The 9851-nt window shown below is 38.8% G+C and overlaps 1 protein-coding gene across 1 annotated transcript in view; it reads right to left on the bottom strand.

Annotated features, from left to right (window-relative positions):
- Positions 1 to 683: 683 nt before the first annotated feature.
- LOC107582913 (corticotropin-releasing factor receptor 1-like) overlaps positions 684 to 9851 on the bottom strand; it is a 56284-nt gene continuing 47116 nt past the window's right edge. Inside the window, exons 7-9 of the mRNA XM_016268940.1 lie at positions 7542 to 7677; positions 5370 to 5411; positions 684 to 1495 (exon numbers count right to left, since the gene is read on the bottom strand). Coding sequence (XP_016124426.1) covers positions 1355 to 1495; positions 5370 to 5411; positions 7542 to 7677 — 319 coding nt within the window. The 3' untranslated portion in view covers positions 684 to 1354. The remainder of the gene's footprint in view (positions 1496 to 5369; positions 5412 to 7541; positions 7678 to 9851) is intronic.

Below are 9851 nucleotides of genomic sequence, written 5' to 3'. Positions count from 1 at the left end.
TTTCATCTTTCTAAATACGGTTTAGAGTTTTCACACTCGCACTGCATGATATACACAGCAATAGATGTACTCATCATATCAATGCAAAAAGTGTCCAATTTGAATGAGGTTGCTCACAGGAAATGTATGACAATCAGAGGGAACTATTACTAGCTGCAACCAAGTGGGCAATAAAGAACAGCAAGTGAAGAGTAAGAAAAAGTATAAGGGTCACAATCTGGGGTGTGTTTCCCAAAAGCATCGTTAGCTAACTCTGGTCGTTAGTTCCACTGAACTCTATTGGTAACGACGGAACTTGCGACCATAGTTGTTTTTGGGAAACGCACCCCTGAACATCTCAGAGAAAACACCATACATTTGTCTCCAATGTATCCAGTTAAAAGATTCAATCACAATAATGAAAGTTCACATTAAGATCTGTCAAAGATATTGTTTGTTTTCTGATTGGATTTTTTTTCTCTCTGATTATAATTTATAATAAATGCATTTAGCAGACACTTTTATCCAAAGCGACTTACAGTACATTCAGGCTATACATTTTTTACCAGTATGTGTGTTCCCTGGGAATCAAACCCACAACCTTTTGCGCTGCTAATGCAATGCTCTACCACTGAGCCACAGGAACATAATTATGATTTTGTTCCTGTGATTATGATTATGTCATGTTCATATGATTATGAACATGATTATGTCATTTTGTTTTAAAACTCCTAAAACTATTGCACTATATGGCCAAAAGCTTGAGGACACATGAACACTGAACCCATATGTGATTAATTTCAAAACTATTGGCATCAATAAGAAGTTTATCCTGCAGCTTCCACTCTTCTGGGAAGGTTTCCAATTGATGTAGGAATATGGATTTGGTCCCATTCAGACGCATGTATGGCTCACAATCGCAATACTTTTGGCCATGTAGTGTACATTCCATTTTATCCAACTCCGATAGTTCTGGAAACAAGTTAGGAATAAACTGAGCTCTCCAATCAGAGAAGACTCAAAATCAGGAGGAGAGGATGCAACATTTAACTCTATTGTCTCTTGAAAAAATACGCTCTGCCAGTATTTATCAACTTTTTGTGTGTCTGTCAGGTTCCTCCCACGGTCACCCATCGCTGTCTGAGACCACCAATGCTCTAATCTGTTTCTGAAACAGTTTTTCCCTCTGTGTTTGGCAGGTGGACCTCATAATCTGTGTACATTGCCACCCTTCATCTGTGTTTCAGCTGAGGATCATACCCTGTTTGGCCCATAGCTGTTATCCCTGGGTTTTGCAGAGGACGTGGATAGTTAGCTGAGGACAGAAAGAGCAGGAGTAGAAGAAACAGGGATGGATGCTTCGCTTCGGTTATGGTCAGATTGCCGACGACTGCTTGATGCTGTGGAAACTGACCCGTGTTGGAGAGGTGGGAATAGACATGGCCCGTGCCACCCGCGCCCGAATGGAGTGCTTATCCTGCCAGCGATGCCACCGCTTACGAACAGCTGAACGTACCTACAGACACAGAAAGAGACATTACTAATGATATGAATAATTGAATGTAGCTCAACTGCAAAAGAGAAGTTAGCTTCAGTACAAGTTAGTAACAAAATGTATAGCTTAAGCCATATATGAGGGCTTAAGCTATACATATAAATGAACACCAAACACAATACAACTAAAATATAACATTTTAAATATATAGTTATCAATGTTTATCTGTATTCTTGTAGTTTTGTTTGTTCAACAGCAAGCAGAGTTGGAGTTAGTGTTGCTTTTTTTTTTGGTAACACTTTAGAATAGGGAACACTTATTCACTATTACCTAACTTTTCCCTAAATAAAATCCTAATTTGCTGCTTATTAATAGTTAGTAAGGTAGTTGTTAAGTTTAGGTATTGGGTAGAATTAGGGATGTAGAATAAGGTCATGTAGAATAAGGCATTAATATGTGCTTAATTAGTGCTTAATAAGCAACTAGTTAAGAGAACCTAACCTAACCTAAAATAAAGTGTTACTTTTATTTTTTTTGTAGCTCTGAATACCCAGTCAAATAAGGTGGAAATGAAAGACAAATGACATAAATATGGACAGACAAATTAGAAATTTGTGGTTTAAACAAAACATGATTTTAAAAGTGACTTTAAAAGAGTGATTAGATCTCACTAGTGTATAATTCTGTCAGTCATTTGTCAATGACATTTGTCAACAAAGAGCAGCATGTATTTTCTGTCAAACATGTCACCTGTCATGCTACTGGTCCTCACTAGAGTTTAATTTACATTAACCTTGTCAGGTATCCTACTATGCTTTAAAATAATAGGTAAGAGAAATAATTTTTTTTACAAAGGTTTTTTTTCAAACCTCTGTTCCTGTTTAAATTGAATAAACACATCAACATTTCTAATAAATTATTGAAAAATGTTGTATCTTGTGTTACCTTTGTTCAAAAATATTTAATGAAAAATAAATGTATTTCTGAAATATTAAAAAGTTGTTTCTAAAAAAAAATGTTAGTTAAAATGTTGGCAAGAAAAATAAAATTCAAAAAGAAAAGAAAAGCATCATACATCATGCACATAACAATCCCACATGTGGCATCTCAATATAACTCATCTTCATTGCGAAGAGTAATATTAACAAGACTAATAATTGACCTTTCCCATAGTGTGAGAGAGAAAGTGTGAGAACAGGTGCGTATGTGTTTGTGTGGGCAGATGCATGTGTGTGTGTGTGTGTGACATGGAAAGAAAAAATAAATACATATCCGTGTGGGCACATGTTTGAACGACTGCTAAATTAAGTGTGTATGAGGAGCATCTACATCAGAGAAAAGCAGTTTAATTTACAGCGGACAGAGAGAGAGAATACTATGGAGAAAGTGGGTGATTAAGAGAGAGGGTGGTGATATATATTAACATTTTTTATACAAAGGACCACTAGAGAAAATGCTTTAATAATAATAATAATAATAATAATAATAATAATAATAAATCTTTCACATTTTGAGTGAAAGGAAAAACGAAAGATATACAAAAATATATATTTAAATATACAATGGCAGATTTTCAATGTTGTTTACACTGCATATACCATCTGGAGAGGGAGGGTTTATATTCTACATATATATGAAGATTGTATTGAGCTTGTATACTGTATATTTTACACTGAACTGAGAGCAGTTTAGCTGCTTTGCTAATGAATCAGATCTGGATTTAGAGTGGCAGGATTGGTCAAAGGTCAGCAGTAAAGCTCTGCTCCCAGCAAAAAACATCTGAACATCAAATCATTAGCATTTAAATCGCATCAGTGTGATATATGCCACCAATGAAAAGCTACATCATTTGCATAATCAGCGTTCTATCATGGCAACCAGGGAGTTCTCTCCTTAGCAACCAAACCTATGCCATTTCCTTAAGCTGTGCTGTCAGCAAAGGTTGAAATTGTTACAGTCCTTTGACAACTAAAATGTCAAATACAATTTAAAAACGGGGGAAATAAACCAGAAGCCTGTGGTCATATGAGAAAAACCTGGACCGCATTAGACAGTAATTCCCGTTTCACTGAATGAGTCTGTCGGCTCTCTGAAAGACTGTAAAAGGCCTCGCTCTCCGCAAATCAATGAGATGGATGTTGGAGAAAACATTTAAACCTCCTGTCTATCTCCACCTCATTCAATACACTTTGTAGGGTGCCTGTTTTTGAAGTGGTCAGCGGAGAAATATTAGTCTGCGCTCCAATGCGCTATGGACAGCGTACGGCTTCCACGCCTGTTGCTCTCTTGCCAGGTTAAGTTTTGATTCAAAATCACCAAAGCTTTTATCAACAATGCTGACTTCGCTGAAATTTAAGCCAGTAAACACTCCACAAGCCGCTGAAGCAGAAAAAAAATAACATGTAAAAGAATTCAAATCACTGTGATTCAAGCTCAAGAGCTGAAGGATGCTATAATGAACAGACTTGTATACATAATACAGTATACATAAACACATTCACGTAGATATGCATTGTTATTTTGTTTACCTACAATAATTATGTCACTTAATTGTCAAAGAAGTTTCATTCAAAATATTCTCAACTTGAAACTCTGAGTAGCCACAGTTTGAATAGGTAGGAAATAGTTGCTGGCAGCCCATGACACAGTATGAACAGTTGCCCATGCCCAAGAGGGTCAAAGGTTAGTCTCCACAGTAGATCACTCGACAGGTTTAAATCGTGAATACAATTTCAAGAATTTCTGTGAATAAAGACTTAAATTTTGGTCTGTTTCTCTCTTATAGCAACTTCAGAAGTCGTGTGGACCTTTTTTTGTCCTTATACTGGAGCCTGAAAGTGTGAATAAACACACGTTTATTGCATGCAAAAGAAAAGTATGTGGACAGTGTACACTGTGTACAAGTTTGGAACAACGATGATGAAATTGTAATTTTTGGTTAAACTATCCTTTTAAAAAGCTTTAACTGGTAATCAAATAAAAAAAACTATGATGCAACACATTGAGAGAAAGTTAGCGAATAACCTTCTGCCTGAAAGAAAGCACTTTATTGCACTTTCAAGCCAGATCATTTCTCTGTTGTCCTTTGACTTTCAGTGACAAGTGTTTGTTATTTCAGCTGTAATTTAGTACCACAGGTTTTTTAGTTCTGAACATATTTGCATTGCCACATTGGAGCCAAATGTACCTTTAGAAGTAGCATAATGCTGATGACATTGGTATTTTTTTTTGGAGGTCTTGCTTCTGACATTGCGGTGTCCCTTTCATATGTACCGGGAACAGATCAATGCTATCGCTTTGACTTAAGCAATACTGTACGCTCTGCTTTGCTTGTGTATTCTGATATCTGTCTGTGATTAAGGGTGACCTCAGATTAAGCCCCACACTTTCCTGCTTGCCTTGAACTTGTTCACGGCCTAAAATAAGCCCAGACGGATCCAATCCTGGATTCTTTTACAGCACCTGTAAGCGTTTTCACTTAGGGGTACAACATGATGCGTAAGATGTGCTTGCGTTTTCGATCTGGGAAAGACGCAAAAGAGGAACATTTTGGCTGGAAATTCCCAAAGGTTTACTGTTCTTTTCAAAGGGCATGTAATACAAGTCAGATTTAGACCTTGCAGGAATTAATGTTTTATGAGCGGGGTCGGTTTTTATAGTTATTGACTGCAAAAAGGGTGGTTTTAAGGTGGTTTTTCCAAGAGGGTCTCGATGTAATTCTGTTTTTGGCTGAAGAAATCTGAATTGCCCAAATTACTCAGAATGTTTGCATTGCACTTCAAAGAACAGACCCATCGCTTTAGTAGAGCTGTGCTCTAAAAGTCAAAACTAGAGGGCATATTTGTGCAAAAAGGATGGAAACAGAAGAAGAACATCAGGAAAAGAGCTTTCTTACCTCACTGTTCAAAAAGCAGTAGAACACTGACACAAAAAAGCCCTGTAAAGAGGACAAGAGAATGAGAAACAGTTAAATGAGAAATAAAACAATTCTAAATAACACTCAAATTTAATTTAAAACAATTCTGTAGAGTCAACATAAAACAGGATTCACAAGCCATTTATCTCTTTATTTTAAGGTCCAATTCTCACTATTAGTATGCATATTAGCATATTGGCTGTTTATTAGTAGTTATAAAGCACATATCAATGCCTTAACAGCTACCTTAATAACTATTCATAAACAGCAAATTAGGAGTTAACTGAGGGGAAACTCTTAGTTAATAGTGAATATGTGTTCCCTATTCTAAAGTGTTACCGTATTTTCAAGTGAAATAGGATATTCAATGTGACAAATGGAACAAATGGAAGTGATTTCAACCCTGCTACAGTTATTAGCTGTCAATCACAAATTAATCAATTCTCAAATCATTTTAATGCTGCTTGTGTCTGGGTTACATTAACAAAAGTGTGTCAAATAGCTGATGCTGAAAGCAAAAATCTAATTTCTGCATAACCTTCTAAAGGGAAATCTGTGCCGATTATATCACAGAAACAAAACACTTGTATAATACATAGCCTATCAAGAAATAAATAAATAATAAAAACAATTTAAACATCCTATGTACTGTATATGATTTAGTAAACAAGTGAAACAATCATCAACATCTCCCTTCTCACTCTAATTCATCATGATGTGAAATGCATAGACTTATCTGAGACTTATCTAACCCTCTAGACAATTTCTAATAAATGAAATTTAAGTAAACAAATAAACAATTTTGCTGTTGCTACGGTTACTTAACATCCTGGTGGTCATTTTTAACTTTTTTTTCTGAAAAGGGATTTTGCAGAGGAAACTGTAAAACCTCTGATTATGCCCACAGTAAAAGCATTTTTTATATATTTTTTCCACCCATGAAAAATATATATTTTTAAAGCTAATTAATAATCTTTTTTAGACATTAACAGTTAAATTAATAATCTAGATTTATAAGGAAAAGTGTTCTTTGCCTAACTGTGCGACAGAGAAATGGATATAGATAGAACCACTATAGACAATATTGCAGTTGTGTCACGTTTCATATAAATATATGAAAAACAAAACACACATTTAGTTGTGCAAACTATTTTTTTTTTTTTCAAAAACAACCTTTAGTGAAGCAATTTCTGGGGTGAAAACACTGAACAGCTAAAACCACTTTAGTATGTGATGTTTAAGCACCTGCAATCCAGTTTAAGCAAGCACTAAATGCACTTAAATACACAGTGCCATATTTAGATTCAGTGACTGTCATTATTTTCAATGCAAATCAGGCTTATTATTCAATGTGCTTTGTTCACAAACCTCAGCACTTTTGTAAAAGACAGCATGTGCAAATAACTCTATCAGTGGGTGCAATTTATTCTTAGTGAATTTCCACCTCTAAGTTGTAAAGATTAGTTTCGGATCTGTTTTAACACAATTAATCAGGGTTAAAACTGTGTTGGCTGCAACCTGATCTCATTAAGAAAACGGACCTGTGGGAACTTTTTTGCAAGACGCGAAATGCGTACCAATAAGTACATATCACTGCAGTTTCCAACAGAAATGAACACTAGAGGCAGTAAAACAGCAAGCACTTTTAATCGTTTTTGTACACACTTTTGGACTGCGTCACTTAACCAGCTCCACTTTTCGATTTCTGGCAGTAACAAGCTTACTTGGTAGCTCAGCTGGCATGGAATTTGATTTAGGATGCAGAATCCTTGGGCACGAATCCCGTGAAAAACATGACTCTCGATAAAAGAGCTCAAAGATGAGAGATCAAAAAACAAGCTAAAATTGCATGATTGCGTTTTTATGTCATATTCGCATTTGTTCATACTATCGGTTAGGTTTAAGTGTAGTGCAGATGGTACGTTATTTTAAAACGTCATGGGGCATTACAGTTATAGTGCCAATCAACGGACATTTCAAGTCAGAACATATGTACATTCATCTGTTCCGGGGAAAAAACTGAACACTCTTTTAGCGCCACTCAGTGGATATTTCATACCGAATATGTCACGAAACATACATGGTGCTACGTATTTCGCATCTTGCAAAAAACGGTAGGTTTTCATCATGAGACTGGGCTGGTTTACTCACCTGAAAGGACTCTAGGAAAGAGTTGAAGTAGATGAAGACAATCTGTGAGATCTCATCCTCGCCAGGGTTGACGAAGAACAACATGTATGTGATGCCCAGCAGTGGCAGAAGAACCAGTGTGGCCTTTACTGCTTTCCTGTGAAAGTCAGAGATATAGAGATGATAATACAGAAACCAAAAAGAAATAAAAGTAATGTCTTCAGAAATTACAATAATAAAAGCTCAACTAATTTATGCACTACTACAGGGTAAAAAAAGATAGGGTAACACTTTATTTTAAGGTGTCCTTGTTACACGTTACATGTACTTACTATTATAATAACAATTAGTTGTTCTAAATTACATGCAAGTAACCCTAATGTCATGGTGCAGAGTGAGAAACGCATGACGAAGACTAGGATGAATGCAAACAGTCTTTAATATAATCCACACCAAAGGAATCCACAGAAGGTAGGCAGTGACATGCGTACAACTCATCTTTAACACTGGACAAAGACAGAATGCACAGACTTGACTAAATATAGGGGAGCTTGATGAGGGACAGACAGGTGAGGAGGATGAACTAATAATAACATAACAAGAACAGGAACATAACCAAATATGGGCACACAAGGAACTAACTAATGAAAGAGAGACAGAAACAGGGTCAATGAACACATGAGGGATGAAAACACAACAAAACGTCCAAAGGGGTGTGTGACAGTTCGCCCCCTTTCCGGAAGGCGTGACCTCGTGCCGCAGGAAGAAAGGGTGGAACGGAGGGGGACTTAGGGATGTGGGTGACGGGATGGTGCTGGGCTGGCAGGAAGGCAGGCAGACAACCCAGGTGGAGGTTTAGGCGGAGGACGGACTCCCGGGAGGAGGATGGTGAACAGAGTCCAGGGTGGAGACAAAGGAGGGAGGAGCCATGGAGGAAATAGGAGGAGCCAGGCGAGAAGACAGGAGTAACTTGGAGCAGAAGGAGCCAGGCGAGACCCAGGCCGCAGCCATAATGGCTGCCCACGGTGGAACCGATGGAAGGAGGAGCCATGGTGGAGGAAGGACTGATGACTCCAGGGGGACGACCGACACGGCGGAGCAGGTGGAGGAGGAGCCCGAGGCGGAGATAGAGAGCTGATGAGCCAGGGTGACCAGGAGCATCCGGAGGGCCAAGGCAGAGCAGATGGCACCAGTGACCGAGGCGGAGGCGGGGATCCAGAAGGCCGCGATGAAGCAGGAGCGACTGAGGACTAAGGTGGAGCCGAAGGGAAGGAGGAGCCTGACAGAGCTGGAGGGATGGAGGGATGAGACGTAGCCGGAGGAGTGGAGTCCCGAGGTGGCGGATGGTCGACGACAGACCAAGGCGGAGCCGAAGGGACAAGGGAGCTGCCCACACACACACCACAAGGCTACTTCCACCACCGTGGAACAGGGGAACGACCTCCGTGGTCATTATCGCACTGGCAGACAGTTCAGGGCAAACAGACAGTTCAGGGCAGACAGATAATTCTGGGCAGGCAGAGAATTTGGCGCAGACAAATAATTCATGGCAGGCAGAAAGTTCAGATGAAGGCGGAAGAAGAGGGGGCATGTCTGCATAAATATCCGAATTACAGTCCACTGAGCTCAGCTCACCCTCAGCCATGGTGCAGTGGGCGGAGCTTCCCTCCGCGCTCTCGCTGTCCTTGACGCTCTCCCCGTGATGAGCTCTGTAGCCATCTCTCGCACCTGGTCTGATGTCACGGGCTCTGGCTCTGGGGCGATCCTCAGCACTGTCGCTCTTTCTGGCGATGGCTCGTCGGTCGTGGCGGGCTTTGGCTCCGCACAGCGGGGTGATGGTGGGCTGGTGTCATCATCTGCGATATCCACGGTGAACGGCGATTTACAGGACACCAGCACCCACTCAATGAAGGCGGCGAAGTGATGTTAGTTAATTAATAATACTCAGTACTTAAATGCATAATTACACTGTAACAAGTGCACCTTAAAATTAATTGTAACCAAAGATAATTTTCAAAGTTGTAAATAAAACAAAGATTATTGGAGTATACTATTTTAGTCTTTCTACTCACATTTGATCCAGTGCGTAACAATGTGTAATTTCTTTGTAATTATTTGAAATTAACTAGAAATTTTTGAGTGAAAACTGCTTCAAAGAAACAAAACTGCAAAAAATAACTGTTTACAACCATGTTTCCAGAACACTCCCCCTGTCTGCTATTGGTCAGGCACACAGAAAGTCTTGTCCCAAACTCATGCCAATGGTAGTGCCAAAAAATACACACAGATTTACGGTTTTAAATAATAATAATTCGTTACATTTATATAGCA

The sequence above is a fragment of the Sinocyclocheilus grahami genome, unplaced genomic scaffold (assembly GCF_001515645.1).
Source record: "Sinocyclocheilus grahami isolate Dianchi unplaced genomic scaffold, SAMN03320097.WGS_v1.1 scaffold48.1, whole genome shotgun sequence".
Taxonomy (NCBI): domain Eukaryota; kingdom Metazoa; phylum Chordata; class Actinopteri; order Cypriniformes; family Cyprinidae; genus Sinocyclocheilus; species Sinocyclocheilus grahami.
The sequence above is the reverse complement of the archived record's forward strand: the minus strand, read 5'-3'. Positions and strand labels throughout refer to the sequence as shown.